Raw genomic sequence first — 17,915 nt, forward strand, 5'->3', positions numbered from 1 at the left:
AATACTTTTGATTATAGATATCTCAAAATATGAGCAGTAGAATGTATACCAAAGAAGCTAAGCACTGATGTGTGCTTTTGCATGTATGTGAAGGTAGATGTACGTTTATTGGCATCTATGCGTAATTCTTGTATAAAAATGTGATCCTTCTGATCTTTCAAAAAGCTGAAAGAAAAAATTGATTTATGCACTTTTCTTGAAAATTTGATTCCCTCACCTAGACCCCTTAACCTAAATTCACGTCTAGGTTCACAATGCTTCCAACTCTATATATATAGAAACGCCAATCCCTCTAATTACTCTAGTAAAACAAATGTACCCATTCCACCGAATATAACATACAATAATACACTGATAAATTGATAATGTAATATATAAAACAAACTTCATTTTGGTCGGATGTTTCCTAGAGTTCCTCTGAGCACTTCATTGGAAACACCATTTTCAGTCAAAATGTATTCCACTGAAGTGTTTGGGGGAACTCTTGGACTCATTCGGTATTTTTCGATTCACAAGACAAAGTTTGATCTGTAAAAATTGTATGGCGTTGGATACACACGAATTAAGGTAAGAAATACATATATAATACACTGAATTAATTTACACTTGTGTAACTGCTTCTTCTTTTTTTCCATCAGGTTCTTCAGTCAGTTACTAATTTACTAATTACTAGTACCTTGATCATTCTATTAAAATTTATATCAATTTTGTCAACATGGGAGTAGCGTATTGAGATCGGGCATTATATTTGTACTTTTGTAATATGTGTAATCCTAAATTTACTAAAAGAAAACAAAAAAATATGATCTTAGGAGTGTAGCCGGATTAACTCTACCCAAAAATCGTTTACCAAAGAAAAACGCTACCCAAAATTCATATATGATATAAATTAACCTAATGTTGTTCTATACTTCTATTGCTGATAATATTGTATATTCATGCATGTTGCTTCAAGTATTTTAAGCAATAAATTAAGATACAACTAAATTAGCTTAAGTGATTTTATTACAAAAAGTGCTAAAATCAAACGTCTTATTAAGCCGTTGAAAGAAACTACTTGATGGGCCTTAATCCTACCTGACCGAGTTTTAAGCCTACGAAGCCTACATACAAACTAGTCTATTAACCCTAACCTTTTCCGTCATCACAGAAAAAATAAACCCTAAAATAAACCATAATGGCCCGCATCGTTGTGGTCCAGTGGTAGAGAAGGGTTGTGTGGGGTGTTACACCACTTCACCCAGGTTCGATCCTGGAAACAAAAACACAATTATGTGGGAAGTCTGGGTTTAGGCCCAAGCAGTTAACATGGTAGTCCAGTAACAGGCGATCTGGCTACCCCTAGCATTAGTCGGAAGGCATTTCAAACTCGGGACAGGTAGTGTGGTGGCCCATTTGGATCTCATGGATCTCATGGCCCGTTGACTCAAGTTCGCTCGAAATTCATGATGTCTGTTGAACCGTTAAACCAGGGAGAAGTCCACACTATAGCACTTCGGTGCGTTCCTACCAGGGCTGACCGGATCAGCCGATAGGGTTTATAAAAAAAAAAGACCATAATGGTTTTTTTATTTTTCTGCTAAACGAAAGACTATAATGGTGGCTTCGGAGATGCGTCTTCCATGGGATTTGGTGGAAGAGATACTCTCTTGGGTTCCACTTAAATCTCTTATACGTTTCAGAACCGTTTGCAAACGGTGGAAAGCTCTTTTCGAAGAGAAGAGATTCACCAAAAACCAACTGGCTCGTGCCAGCCGTCCACAGTTCATATTGTTTATTGCCGAATCAATGATTTATTCGGTTGATGTCATTCTCGACGGTTGTCCATCGATAGAGATAAAGTTGCTTAAGTTACCCTTAGATACTACCGCTTGTATTCTTTCAATGGATTTAGTTGTTAATTGTTGCGATGGGTTATTGCTTTGTTCTGTCCCGAGTAACCGGTTAGAGGTTTGCAACCCGTGGTTGAAACAGGCTAGTCCACGGATCAAAACGTTTGAAAAAACTTATTTCAATGGCATAGGATACGATAATAGTAGATCCGATAGCGATTGTTACAAGATACTTGCGTCAAGTTTTACAACTGAGAAAACTTGGATCACCGAGTTTGGATCCAATGCATGGAAGTTGCACCAGTTTGCATCCGAGAATTGGTGGTTGATGTCAGATTATAGTGTATCCTTGAATGGAACTTTGTATTGGATCGGTTGTAATTCCAAGTGTCGTGAATTTTTCATCACTAGTTTTGATTTTTCTACGGAGAAATTCAAAAGATATTTTTGTGCATTGCCTTGCAAGAGCGCTGAAGGCCTGGATAGTAGGTCCCTCGAGGTTTTTAGGCGAGATCGATTTTCTTATTTACATCAATGCATTGAAACAAAGGATATAGAGATTTGGGTGACAAAAAAGAAGATTGATAATAAGGATGGAGAGAGTGTGGAGTGGATGATGTTCATGAATGTGTCAGTTCCTTACACGTCGAAATTAAGAGACATGTGCTTTAGATGTCAGCGAAGTTACTTCATCGACGAGAAAAGCCTCAGTCTCGCATTGTGTTGTGAGGATTATAATGGGAATATTTGTATCTACATTGCAAAGGGAAAAATGTCTAAAAAAATTAAGATAAAAGGTGTGGATAGGCATCATTGTCTTCATCGTACGTATTTTCCTAGTTTGGTCCAAGTTCCTTCATATCAAAGAGAAGTAGAAGAAATATAAGTTTCCCTTAATTTTATTACATTTATTGGTTGTTTACTTTATAAGCTAAATGAACTCGGGTTTGGACTTTTTGTCCTGCTAATTTTTTTAGGTAATTTTTGCTAATGTACTGTATTTCCAATTTGATTCGTTTTGCAATTAGGCTGCATCAACTCAAGTGGTGTTAATCTTTGCTGGTAGATCAATCACATTGCTTTTCTTGTAAATCAAAATGTTCTCATAACTCACCTGTCGAATATTCATTTAACCTTTCGGTATTAATATGCCCCGGTCACTTTAGTGTTCATTAGATTGATTTATCGACAGGTATTAAGCAGTTACGAATTGAAAAATGAAACGTTTAAGGAAACCTAAAGGGACATTTGAATCTTCATATTTTACATCTCTTTTGGGTAATGCTTCTTCTCTTAATGACATTAGTCACATCCCAAACTGCATATTTATATATACAACACCACCCGAACTGGATCGGATAGAAAATTCATCTGGCAAAGGGACTAATCGAACATATAAACTTAAATAGATCATATAAACTTACCTAGATTAGTATAAATAGATCAGGACAATAAACTGTTATAAACATAAAAGTCTAATTTCCACACTATCCATAGAACATGAAACCAGATTTATTTATGTTCTGAATGATAAAGTAGTGGAATCCCATTTATTTTCTTAAGTGAGATAAAGGTACCATATCATATGTTGATATACTGAAGAGCAAAGGGACATGTGACTTATCTGTATGTCCAATGGCCACCAGAAAGATAATTCCTTCTTCACTTTTTAAGAGAATTCAACACATGGACCGTCAAATTTAGACTCTTATCAAAACGTGTGCAAAAAGGTTTTATATTACCGAAGATGAATCCGTCCTTCTTTTGAACATACTGAAAAATTAAGAAAATTATTTGTGAAACTAGTTGCTCGATATCTTCTACTCCTTCTGTTCTAAAAATGAAGTTAAATGCGCCAAATGTAAAAATACATTAAACGTCTACTTCTTTTTAATTTTTTTTTTACAAAATGAGAAAAAAAAAACTACAAAACACAACTCCTAACAAAATATAATATTCAAGGTTCTCAATTTTAATCAATTTTTGCATATAGAATTAAAAATATCGAAAAAAACAAATAAACAAATTTTTCTAAAACTTATTTACATAAGGGATCGAAGTATCTTTTAACTCACACACACATGCCATATAAGTCTTGCTTTTTTTTTTTACTTATCTTGCCTTTATACTATTTTCAATCATCGATTTCTTCTATTTTATAGAGATGCATATGTAGTAACTAAAAGTAGTGAGGTCACATATATCCGTAAAAGGGCACGGCTAAGAATCTTCTACATCCACAAGAAAAACATCATTTTACGATGGCTAAAATGGTCCTTATTTCGTTGTAATAAGGCTATTACGACGAACTACCGACGATTATGAAATCGTCATAAAGTCATCGTCGTAATAGACAAATCGTCGTAAAATCGTCGTATAATATACGACGGTTTCGTTTCGTCGTAACATCGAAGAAAACAAAATCGTCGTAAATGCGTCGTACAGTTTACGACGATTTTACATCGAATTGCGTCGACTTGGTCTTCGCCTGGACCGTCGTTAAGTGGTCGTTAATGGTCCACGTAAGATCGTCGTAAAATGTACGATGCAAAAATCGTCTTAAATCAATCGTAAATAATTTAATATTTTCGTCGTAAAATCGTCGTAAAGCACGAACGTATAATCGTCGTATTTGTGGTCGTACATTTTGGTCGAAAATTCGTCGTAATAGTACGACGAATTTACGACGGTTTAAATAAAGATATTACGACGATTATACGACGTTTAATATAATTGAAAATTAAAAAAAAATAATTCGAATTAAAATTTAAATTAAAAAAAAATTTACAATTTAAAATTTATTAAAATTTCAAATTAAAATTTCAAATTAAAATTTCAAATTAAAATTAATTGTAATTTACAAAAAAACCTTACAGCTCTAAATCTAAATCTATATCTATATCGTCGATCCCGTCACCGGCCTGCTCCCCATCGTCCTGGACATGTTCCTTGCCGGGTCTTCGGTTTGATGCTTCCGCCGGCGCCTGATCTCCGGCTCTAGGAGGCTCAACCCCGAGAGATCGGAACATCTCCTCGTCCGTCTGCACCGGCGGTTGCGTCCTAGTGGATGATCCGGCGGCAGACGATCCGACAACCCCATCAGCCCGCAGCTTGTCCAAATGCACCTTAAGCACCGAGTTGTCAGCTCCCATGATCTCGAAGAGACCGTAGAGCTGGTCGATCCTCGTCTCGTAACGGGTCTGCATCTGAACGATCTCCTGGCGGATAACCGGATCCGGGACCCGGACGTGACCAGTCGTCGTAGCTCTCGGGGTATCACGGATGGACCCCATCCCTAATACCCGCCCCTTGTTCTTTGGGGCAACCTAAAAATATTTAAAAAAATTATGGTTAGAAATTCAATTTAAAATTAAAGTTACATTAATTAAATATAGTAATTAAATTTACCTCTTCGAAAATCTGGTCCATCTCCGCCACCGTCAGCGCCGGGGTCGATTGGACCGAGCTACCTCCGGGAGACGTTTGACGCGCCTGCTGAGTCAGCTGCGTCTGTCGCTCCTCGATCGCCGCACAGGCGGCGTTGTAGATCTCCTCCGCCCGAGGATCCGTGAATTCGCCGTTCCGCTTCTTATGCGTCTCGGCAAAAACCTTTGTCATCGGAGGAAGTTCTCCTCCGTTATCTACGACCTACAAAATAAAAATGAAAAAAATTAGTATCGACAAATAAGGGTAAATTATTTGAAAACAAAAAAATCAGTAATTTTAATTTACTTACCATCATAAGCCGTCTTCCGGCAAAAGGAATCTGGCCGGAAGTGTGAAGTCTCTTGCGTCAAGCTTCCCGCCACAATTGAGCCTTCCACTTTAGCTAGGTTTTTGGCTTTACCTTTAAGATGCTTCATGAAACGCTCGAACGGATACATCCACCTGTACTGAACGGGTCCACCGAGCTCTGCTTCGTGTGGGAGATGAATAGGAAGATGTTCCATAACATCAAAAAATGATGGTGGGAAGATCTTTTCCAAATTACACAACAAGATTGGAATATTCAATGCCAGTTGTGATATTACATCAACTGATAATGTTCGTGTACTAAGATCCCGAAAAAAGCACCAATGCTTCCAATAGCTTCATGGACGTTTTTGGGCAAGAGTTCAGCAAATGCAAATGGAAATAATCGTTGCATAAACACATGGCAGTCATGGCTTTTCATCCCAGCAAACTTTACCCCCTTCTCAACAGATTTGGAAAGATTAGAGACATACCATCAGGAAATTTAACGTCAGAAGAAACCCATCTGAACAATGCTAACTTTTGATCTGCACTCAACCGAAATACAGGAACTGGTGCTTTCCCGTTTCTCAGTAGATGCAACTCACTTCTGTTGCATAAATCAGGCAAGTCCAATCTTGACTTACCATTGTCTTTTGTTCTTCCCGCTACGTTCATAACTGTATGCATGATGTTATAAAAAAAGTTTTTTTCAATGTGCATGACATCAAGATTGTGTCTGAGCAGATGATCTTTCCAATAAGGTAGTTGCCAAAAAATATTTTTCTTGTGCCAATTATGATGAACTCCATAACCTTCAGACATATTTGCAGGAGTGTGCCAGTTTCCCCCACGCGTTACTGTTTCCTCTGCCCTCCAATGATCGATTTGCGCCTGTATATCAGCTCCTGTTAAATTAACGGATGGAGGGACATGTACACTTTTGTTCTTCATAAATAACCTCTTGTTCCTCCGATATGGATGGTTATCTGGTAAAAACCTCCGGTGACAATCAAACCAACAAGTTTTTCTACCATGTTTTAGCTGAAACACATCAGTTCGATGAAGACAATAAGGACAAGATAGCCTCCCATGTGTAGTCCATCCTGATAGCATACCATAAGCGGGGAAATCGCTTATTGTCCACATAAGCACAACCCGCATAGTAAAATTTTTCCTCGTAGAACAGTCATATGTACGAACGCCAGTATACCATAACTGATTCAACTCATGTATGAGTGGCTGCAGAAATACATCAAGAGCTCGCTTCAGATGATTTGGACCTGGAACCAAAATACTTAGGAAAAGAAATTCCCTTTGCATGCACAAATCTGGAGGAAGGTTATAAGGAGTTAGGATTACTGGGCATAATGAATATTGTCTACCAGACATACCAAATGGACTAAAACCATCAGTGCACAGACCAAGATAGACATTCTGTTTGAACTTAGCAAAATCTGGGTATACCGTATTGAAGTGTTTCCATGCCTTTGCATCTGATGGATGAACAACTTTTCCATCTACTTGTGTATGTTCTGCATGCCATCTCATTGATGCAGCTGTCCTTTCAGATTGATAAAACCGTTTTAACCTATCAGTTATAGGGAGATACCACATACGTTGGTACGGTATCCTTTTACGCCCACCAGTTTGCGGCCTGTATCTTGGTTTTTGGCAAAATCGACATTCCTCCAGCTGATTATCATCTTTCCAAAAAATCATACAGTTGTCAACACATACATCTATCATCTCAGAAGGTAGACCAAGACTAAAAATAAACTTCTGAATTTCATAGTATGTTCCCGCTGCCAAGTTATCCTCCGGTAGATACTCATTCAGAAGATCAGCCCAATCATCCATGCAAACTTCAGCCAGGTTATGATCTGTTTTAATTGACATCATCCTAGCTGCCAACAATAATTTAGACAAGCCTTCTCTACGTCCTTCGTAGATTGGCTGATTAGCATTGTCTAACAAATCATAAAATCGTTTGGCATCTACATTAGGTTCCTCAACAGCATTACCAGTATGCGTTTCATGAAATGCATCAGTCACCATTTCGTGCATCCTATCATGATCTACACTTTGATCATATTGATACTGATTAGGCTGATGACCATAATTCGATTCATCAATATCAACATGACTTTGATAATTACTACTATGAGTATTACTGCCATATCCTTCTCCATGTAGATACCAAACAAAATATTGCGGCATAAACCCTCTATTTAATAAATGCGTCCACACAGTTTTGGTTAGTGTATACCTCGTATTCTTGCATTTCAAACAAGGACAAAACATCTTCCCACTATCTTTCGTTCTCTCCATATTTGTAGCCTGAAACATAAATATTTCTAACCCGTTCTTGAACTCTTCTGTCAACGCCCCATCTGAATCTTTACGCATATACATCCAACTTTTTAGCTCGTATATAGACATCTTGAAAATAAACTCAAAATACTATCTCTTTTTATTGATTAGACAATTGTGTCACGTCTAGCTACGTGAATGGAATAAATTAACCTTATAATATTATTACTTCTTTTTTTCAAAATAATATAACTCTTAATTCGGGTTTCCAGCAATGGACAACCCAATATATAAGGATTTACAACACTATACTAAAATTTAAGAGACCTACAATGGATCTCAAAGATGAAGATGCTCTTATGTTTGAATGATGATGTGTTGTGATTGAAAGAAGGAATGAAGATCTATTTATAGAAAAATTTCGGACTTTACAACGCTTTTACGACGACATTTTACGACGAATTTACATTCAAAAATAATATTACGACGAGTTTACGACGATTATGCGATAAAATATTTCCCCTGCAATTGTTAGGTAAACTTGTTTTAAATGTTTTCCACCTAACTTCTTTTCGACGTAACATCGTCGTAATATGTACATCAAAATGCAGTCGTCGTATATTCGTCGTAATTTTACATTGAATTTACGACGATTTTATATTTACTAGCAAATCTCTCGTTATCGATGTATAATCGTCGTAATTCGTCGTAAATTGTACGTCGAGTTTACGATAATTTTTTTATACGACGGTGTTACGACTGTGTTAAAATTAGGCGTAAGATCGTCGTAAAATCGTTGTAAGCTTGCGACGATTTGAAAACCGTCGTAATGGACCGTTGGAAAACGATTGTTTTGTTGTAGTGATCAGCTTCTAAACCTTCTGGGCTAATCTCTTCAATGGTAATATAAGTTTTACAAATGAAGTAACTTTTTTGGTCGACAAATGAAGTTACTTTTAAATAATAAAATCAAAACCTAAAAGTTTGATACAAATTCTGAACGATAAAGAAGTTGTAGAATCACAATAATTAATCCAAAAAAGGTTGCCATATGTAGATCACAACTAATAGTACGGAAATCATTTGATAGTTGACTAATTTAAACCAATTTAGATTCGACCACCCTTATCATGTATGTACGTATGTTTTGTAGAATCACATTTTATATCTTGCGAAAAGACAAAAGGAAAAGAAAGAGTGAATGTAATGGTGATCAAATCGGTAAAGACGACATTCACATTTTGTCTTCCCAATTCAGTAGAGATGTAATGTAATGGCTAGATATTTCTATATCCATTTAATTTCCATGATAACACATCTTGCTTTTAAGTTGTGTGTGTATGTAACTATTTAATAATTTTGAAAGCCTTGTTGTTTATCAAGAGCATCAACGTGGTCCACGCCTTTGATCTCGCGGCCATGTCTCTCTTTTAACTCCTGCTTCGTATAATGAAGTCGAGGATAGTGACGTATGTTCTGTTTGAAGATCTTGGTTACATAACAAAACTAGATCAATCATGATAGCAATATAGATCTGAAAATGTTCTGAAAGCATAATGTTTATAGCAAATGAGTCAAACCTCCAATGAAACAACAGTGTGTTCGACTATAAAATGAAATTTAATCATTCATGAGAGCAATATATGATTTGATTTTCTTTTACATGAAAAAATCTCACAAAGAAGTGTAACTCACCGGGATGGTTGCAAAACAGCTCGATAACTCATCTACTTTCGGTGCCAATATACCACCTAGAGTCCCCCCAAACACGTCAGTGTTCATTATATTGATTTATCGGTAGATAGTATACAACCAATTATGAACAATGAAGCGTTAAAGGGAACTCAAGGGGAAATTTGACTCTATATACTATACTAGCTAAATCTTTTTGTAATGCTTGCTTCTTCTTTTACTCAATGACATTGGTCACAACCCAAACTGCATATTTATATAACTACTTCTCCATGTTATGTTTTCCATTTTTTGTTGCTATGGAATTTCTAGGGGAGGGACCATAAATTATATATTCTCCATTATAAATAAAACATGAGGGAAATTGAAGATGAACCAAGTCGGAATCTGGGGAATAAGGAGCCTAGAGAATATAAAATCTCAATCAGTTTGCTACAGAAGCTCATACTTCACAGGATCTATAATTTTACTTTACTTTGCTAGAACAACTGATTTGTAACAGATTTCAATAAATTTTATAGAATTAACCATTAAAAGATATCTCACAAGGAAGAAGCAAAAATGAACACTTGACTCTTTATTTTTAGCTGATTTAGCAACTTACAAGCGACATATCTATATATATCAAATCGGTATAAAATGAGTAATTGATTAACAATCTATCATCAATATATAATTCAAATTAGAATACATTATGTTATGATGGATTATCAACATATTGTTAAATACTTTTGATAGTTAAGGTTTATTGAAAATATGAGCAGTAGTATGTATACCAAAGAAGCTAAGCACTGATATATGTGTGATTTTGCATGTATGTGAAGGTACATGTACATTTATTGGCATCTCTGCGTAATGCGTGTATAAAAATGTGATCCTCTTATCCTACGAAAAGCTGAAACTTGAAAGGAAAAATTGATTTATGCAGTTTTCTTGAAAATTTGATTCCCTCACCTAGACCCCTTAACCTGAATTCACGTCTAGGTTCACAATGCTTCCCAACTCTATATATTGAAACGCCAATCCCTCTAACTTTCTCAAACCCTAATCACTCAAGTAAACCAAATGTACCCATTCCACCGAAATCTAACATACAATAATACACTGATATTGTTATATATGAAACAAACTTCATTTCGGTCGGATGTTTCCTAGAGTTCCTCTGAGCACTTCATTGGAGACACCATTTTCTATCAAACTGTATTCAACTGAAGTGTTTGGGGGAACTCCCAGACTCATTCGGTGCTACTTTTCAATTCACAAGACTAAGTTTGATTTGTTAAAATTGTATGGCGTTGGATACACGCGAATTAAGGTAAGAAATAAATATATAATACACTGAATTAATTTACACTTGTTCAACTGCTTCTTCTTTTTTTTTCCCTCAGGTTCTTGGGTCAGTTACTAATTTACTAGTTAGTACCTTGATCATTTTATTAAAATTATATTTCAATTTTGTCAACATGGGAGTAGACCCCATTACTATTTACGTATATAACTTAATTATCGCGATCGGGCCTGATATTTGTACTTTTGTAATGTGTGTAATACTTTGACTTAAAGAAAAACGCTACCCAAAATTCATACATGATCTTAACATATACATATGTTCCTTAAGCAATGAATTAAGATACTACAACTAAATTAGCTTAAGTGATATATTACAAAAAGTGCTAAAATCAAAATTCTTATTAGACCGTTGAAAGAAACTACTTAGGACTTGGCTGGTTTAACCGCAGTGGTTACGATTGCGAGTGCAGGAGTTTGCGGAAGCGGACAATTGCGGTTTTGAGCGTTATTTGGTTAAACTTTTTAAAGCGAGTCTGTTTGCGGAATTTTTTTGACTGGCAAACCAGCGGTTGTTTTAGCGGTTAAACATAAAATTACCAAAATAAACATCATATATAATTATATATATATATATAAAAACTATATTATTATGATAAATATCAAAATTACTATTTCAAAATAATAAAAATTATAAATAAATACTAAATAATTATTTTTAAAACTAATAAATTTTATAATAATATATTTTATTTAAATTATTGGGAATATCACCAAAATTGTGTCTAATAATGTAATAGACTGGAAAAATTTTGTTCCAATACGTGGATCTTTTGGATTATCTTATGCATGATGTAAAATTTCTTCAATTGATCTAATCGATTTTTTGCACGACCCCAACTCAAATCAACTCCAAATTGCTCATTAGTATTCAAAATACGTTTTTTCTGGAGTGTATTCAAAAATCTAGAATATTTATCTTGAGATTATTTTTCCACAATGATTCGTTGAATTAACGCACATGTCATCTCGTTTGATCATGTAACCTTCTGAAGAACAAAAAAAAAAAAATTATAACAAACTAATTTTGTAATTAATAAGATACATATTTATAATTCTTACTTTAAAAGTGGAAACAAAAAAATTAATATAAATGAATTAAACCAAAGTATTATGGCACTTACATGTATCTTAATTTTTTTCAACTGATATGATAGTCATGATTAGAGACTATAACTTGATAGAAAAAGTGAGAGGTTTATGGTTTATATATATAGGAGAAGATTAGTAGGGTTAGGGTTTTATAATTATTTTTAACGTGATCTTCTATTTTTTTTTCTAGCGTGATTTTATTTTATTTTTTAAAATTTTTTACCCAACCGTTACCACCCGCAACCGCAAATGCTAGCGGGAAGTAGCTTTTGGATTCCAGCGGTATAAAACGATACGGAGCGGTTTGCTGCGATTTCTATGATTGTGATAAAACGCCACTAACCGCTACCAACCACAAACGCAGCGTTTGCGGATGATAGCGGGTGAACCAATCAACATCTTAATGGGCCTTAATCCCTGACCGAGTTTTAAGCCTATTATACGAAGCCTGGTTAAAAGGGTAGTCTACATATAAAGACATACAATTTAAGGACTTGAATCTATCAATTATAAACCCTACCACACATCTAAACTACCGTATAGTATAAACCTAACCTTTTCCGTTGTCACAGGAAAATAAACCCTAAACTTTTCAAAACAGAAGACCATAATGGTTGTTTATTTTTCTGCTAAACGAAACACAATAATGGTGGCTTCGGAGAGGCTTCTTCCATGGGATTTGGTTGAAGAGATACTCTCTTGGGTTCCACTTAAATCTCTTATACGTTTCAGAACCGTTTGCAAACGGTGGAAAGCTCTTTTCGAAGAGAAGAGATTCGCCAAAAACCAACTGGCTCGTGCCAGCCGTCCACAGTTCATATTGTTTATTGCCCAATCAATGATTTGTTCCGTTGATGTCATTCTCGACGAATGTCCATCGATACAGGTGTGTAAGATACCCTTAGACAATACCTGTTATACTCTTTCAGTGGACTTAGCTGTCCATTGTTGCGATGGGTTATTGCTTCGTTCTGTCCCGAGTGACCGGTTAGAAGTTTGCAACCCGTGGTTGAAACAGGCTAGTCCACGGATCAAAACGTTTGAAACAGCTTATTTCAAAGGCATAGGATACGATAATAGTAGACCCGATCAGGATTGTTACAAAATATTTGCGTCAAGTTTTACCACTACGAAAGCTTGGATCACCGAGTTTGGATCCAATGCATGGAAGTTGCACCAGTTTGCATCCGAAAATCGGTGGTTAATATCGGATTATAGTGTATCCTTGAATGGAACTTTGTATTGGATCGGTTGTTATTCCAAGTCTCGTGAATATTTCATCACTAGTTTGGATTTTTCTACGGAGAAATTCAACAGATATTTTTGTGCATTGCCTTGCAAGAGCGTTAGCGCTAAAGTCCTGGATAGTAGGTCCCTCGAGGTTTTTAGGCGAGATCGATTTTCTTATTTACATCAATGCACTGAAACAAAGAATATAGAGATTTGGGTGACAAAAAAGAAGATTGATAATAAGGATGGAGAGAGTGTGGAGTGGATGATGTTCATGAATGTGTCAGTTCCTTACTCGTCGGATTTAAGATGCATGTCCCTTCTCTGTCGGAGAAGTTACTTCATCGACGAGAAAAGTCTCAGTCTCGTATTGTGTTCTCTGGATTCTAATGGGTATGCTTGCATCTACATTGCAAAGGGAGATCATATCAGTCTAAAAAAATTCAGATAGAAGCTGTGGCTAATAATCATTGTCTTCATCGTACCTATTTTCCTAGTTTGGTCCAAGTTCCTTCTTATCAAAGACAAGGAGAAGAAACATAAGGTTCCCTTAATTTTATTACATTTATTATGGGTTGTTTACTTTATAAGCTAAATGAACTCGGGTTTGGACTTTTAGTCCTGCTAATTTTTTTAAGTAATTTTTGCTAATGTACTATATTTCCAATTTAATTTGTTTTACAATTGGGCTGCATCCATAACTCAAGTGGTGTTAATCTTCGCTGGTAGATCAACCACATTGCTTTTATTGTACATGAAGATGTTCTGATAACTCGCCTGAAGAAAACTGCTCGATAATTCATTTAACCTTTTGGTGTCAATATGCCATCTAGACTCGCACAGTTCACTTCAGTGTTCATTAGATTGATTTATCGACAGGTATTAAGCAGTTAGAATTTGAAAAATGATACGTTTAAGGGAGCCCAAGGGGACATTTGAATCTTCCTATTTCATCTCTTTTGGGTAATGCTTCTTCTCTTACTCAATGACACTAGTCACATCCCAAACTGCATATTTATATATACAACACCACCAGAACTGGATCAGATGGAAAATTCATCTGGCAAAGGGACTAATCGATCATTTAAACTTAAATAGATCTGATAAACTTACCTAGATTAGTTTAAATTGATCACGACAATGAATTGTTATAAACTTAAATGTCTAAGTTCCTCACTATCCATAGAACATGAAACTAGATTTATTTATGTTCTGAATGATAAAGAAGTGGAATCCCATTTATTTGTTTAAATGAGATAAAGGTACCATATCATATGTTGATATACTGAAGAGCAAAGGGACATGTGACTTATCCGTATGTCCAATGCCCACCAGAAAGATATTTCCTTCTTCTCTTTGTAAGAGAATTCAACACATGGACTGTCAAAATTTAGACTCTTATCAAAACGTGTGCAAAAAGCTTTTATATTACCGAAGATGAACCTGGTCCTTGTTTTGAAACTACTGAAAAATTAAGAACAACATTTGTGAAACTAGTTGCTCGATATCTTCTACTCCTCGTGTTTAAAAAATTAAGTTAAATGCCTCAAATGTAAAAATACATTAAACCATCAGATATCGATAGTTCGACTAGAAAGATATCTTGGAGTAATCCAAAAAATCACAAAATCGAGTGATAATTGGAACGGATAATAATATTAAAGGTTGACTCAAGCCCACGAGGATGTACGGACTTCGGCCCAGAACCTCCTAGTTATCCAAAAAAATACATTAAACGTCTACTTCTTTTTAATTATTTTACAAAATAAGAAAAAATACTACAAAATACAACTCTTAACTTAATATAATACTAATTGATTATCCGCACCATATGCGGGGTAAATATTAACCACAATTCTTTTATTTGAATATGCAAATATAATATACATAAATACAGCTATAAAAATATTAGCTGATATTTATAATTGCAAATATATATGATGATTATGCAAATATAAATAATGATCAAAGTTATATTTATTATATAATACAATTGCATAAATGCTAGATAATTATTGATTTTATAATTAATTTTAGTAGTTTTTTTATATGAACAAAATTACACATTAAATATACTAAATTAGATTAATATGTTCTATCTAATCAGTCTAACATCAGACTAAGATATTTTGTTTTAATATAAAAAAAATGTTAATTATAATATGTATGAAAGTAACTTAGATTTTATTATTATTAAATAGATAATATGATTATTTTTTAACAAAATTAAAATTAAAAAAAAAAGATGAGATAAGAAAATAATGTTTGGTAACATAAGTAATATTATGTATTAAATTTTTTATAAATATGTTAATAAAAAATAGAAAGAGAGAGAATATCTTTACAAATTAAATGTTTGAGTATTAAATATATATTTGATATAAACTAATCTTTAACCAAATTAATGTTAATGGCATATGATGTAATTAATCTAATAAGTTGAGTCTAATTTCAAAAAATCCTTGAGAAACTTTCTGAGAATGACACATCAGCATGGCAAAATTGTTAATAACATATGACATAAACGTTATTTTTAAGTGTTTTTCTCAAATAATAATAGAAGATTTAAGGTTCTCAATATATAATCAATTTTTGCATAAAGAATTCTAAAAAAATCAAAAAAAAACAAACAAATTTTTCTAAAAGTTATTTACATAAGGGGGCGAAGTATCTTTTAACTCACACACACATGCCATATACGTCTTGCTTTTTTTTACTTATCTTGCCTTTATACTATTTTCAATTATTGATTTCTTCTATTTTATAGCGATGCATATGTAGTAATTAAAAGTAGTGAGGTCACATATATATCTGCAAAAGGCACGGCTGAGAATGCAATCTTCTACATCAGTTTCAAAACCTTCTGGGGTGGAAGTCCAGGGAAAGAGTATTTCTGCCTTGAAGCCAACTAGCCAAGTGTTTTATGTGAGATGAGTCCCCATTAATTGTGTATCAAGTATCTTTTCGCAAAAAGTATCTTGCCGAAATTCACTACAAAAAAAACATCTCATATTCCTATGAAAATTTTGACAAAATTTTTGATAGGAAATTTTTATAACCAATTTTTCTACGTAATTTTGACAAAAAGTAAAAGTGATAAGAAATTGGTAGGAATTTTCCTACCAAAAAATTTGTCGGAATTTCGTAGGATATTTCCTACCAATAACCTACCACGCAGTCAAAATTTGAAAGGAAAGTGATAGGATACAATTGACCATTATACTGGTAAGTATTTCGTAGGAAATTTTCTATCAATTTCTGACTATGTGTAAGAAAATCGTAAGAATTTTGTAGGAACATTTCAACTTTGGTTTTGTCCCACATCGATGAGCTGAGACAATTTGGATGATGAAGCTGCTCTATAAATAAGATCTTCATCTCTCCTTTAATTAATTTGTTAATATATATATATATATATATTAATAATCGAATTAATATTTAATTCATCTTTTAGTTTAAATTTAATTTCTGAAATTAATTTAATTTTTTAATTTATAAAATTAATTTTATTTTTTACAAAATCTCAAGTGGTAGGATAATGATAGGAATATTTCGTAGAAAGATGGAAGTAATTTGGTAGGTATTTTCCTACGAATATCCTACCGCCAAAATTTTCCTACCAAAATTTTCGTAGGAAATTTCCTATAATTTTTCTACCTTTGAAAATTTCCGACAGCATAGAAAATTGGTAGGAAAAGCCGGTTTCCTACGATTTTCTGATGAAATATCTGGTAGGAATATATGATATTTTCTTGTAGTGGGTCTTTCTTCAGATGGTCACTACTTCTTATTTGCTGAGATAATGACTGGTCTAGTTGACATTTGAAATAAATTGAATAATAATAATAATAATTAGTCTAGTTTGACATGAAATAACTGAACCAAAATAAATGAATTTGATTATCATCATCTAGGGTTAATTCACTGTAAACATAGATGTTTGAATCAGACTATCTATCCAGTTAGTACAGGACTGCTTTAGAGGTGCATTATATTTCATAATTTAAATTATAATTTATACAAATGAAGTTGATTTTTTGGTCAAAAAAAAAGTTAACTTTTTGGTCGCCAAATGACGTTACTTTTAGATAATAAAATCAAAACCTGAAATTTTGATACAGAACGGTAAAGAAGTTGTAGAATCACAATAATAATAATAAAAAGGTGCCATATGTAGATCACAACTAATAGTAGGGAAATCATTTGATAGTTGACTAATTTAAACCAATTTGGATTCGACCACCCTTATCATGTATGTACGTATGTTTTGTAGAATCACATTGTATATCTTGCGAAAGACTGTTGATACAAATAGTTTTTATTGATGTTATAGCTGAGCTCAAGATGAGCTGCCTACGTACCCTTGAGAAGGGATCAAGCCATTCGTAGTTCATATTACAAAGAGAAAAAGAGGATGTATTTTAGGGTTTTCTACGGAGTTATCAATGAATGAATCATTGAATGAACGAGGAGCTCTTTATTTATAGAGGTTGAAGCTGGTCGATTTTCCTTTTTCTTCTTGACTTGATAATGCAGATTTCCTTATTTCTTGGAGCAGATAAGAACAACTTCCTTTTTCCTTGAGGAATTATCTTCTGAAAATATTTCCTATTTCCGGGTAAGATCAGGAAATATTCTGCGGGTGAACCATCATAAATCGGGATTAAGAGTACGATA

The 17,915-nt window shown here is 34.1% G+C and overlaps 1 protein-coding gene across 1 annotated transcript; it reads left to right on the forward strand.

The window, feature by feature from the left end:
* Positions 1-1,596: 1,596 nt before the first annotated feature.
* Positions 1,597-2,718, forward strand: LOC18008169 (jacalin-related lectin 38). The gene has a single exon (XM_006390905.2). It carries the CDS (start codon positions 1,597-1,599, stop codon positions 2,716-2,718), a length of 1,122 nt encoding a protein of 373 aa, XP_006390967.2.
* Positions 2,719-17,915: the final 15,197 nt, after the last annotated feature.

The sequence above is a fragment of the Eutrema salsugineum genome, unplaced genomic scaffold (assembly GCF_000478725.1).
Source record: "Eutrema salsugineum unplaced genomic scaffold, Eutsalg1_0 scaffold_9, whole genome shotgun sequence".
NCBI lineage: Eukaryota > Viridiplantae > Streptophyta > Magnoliopsida > Brassicales > Brassicaceae > Eutrema > Eutrema salsugineum.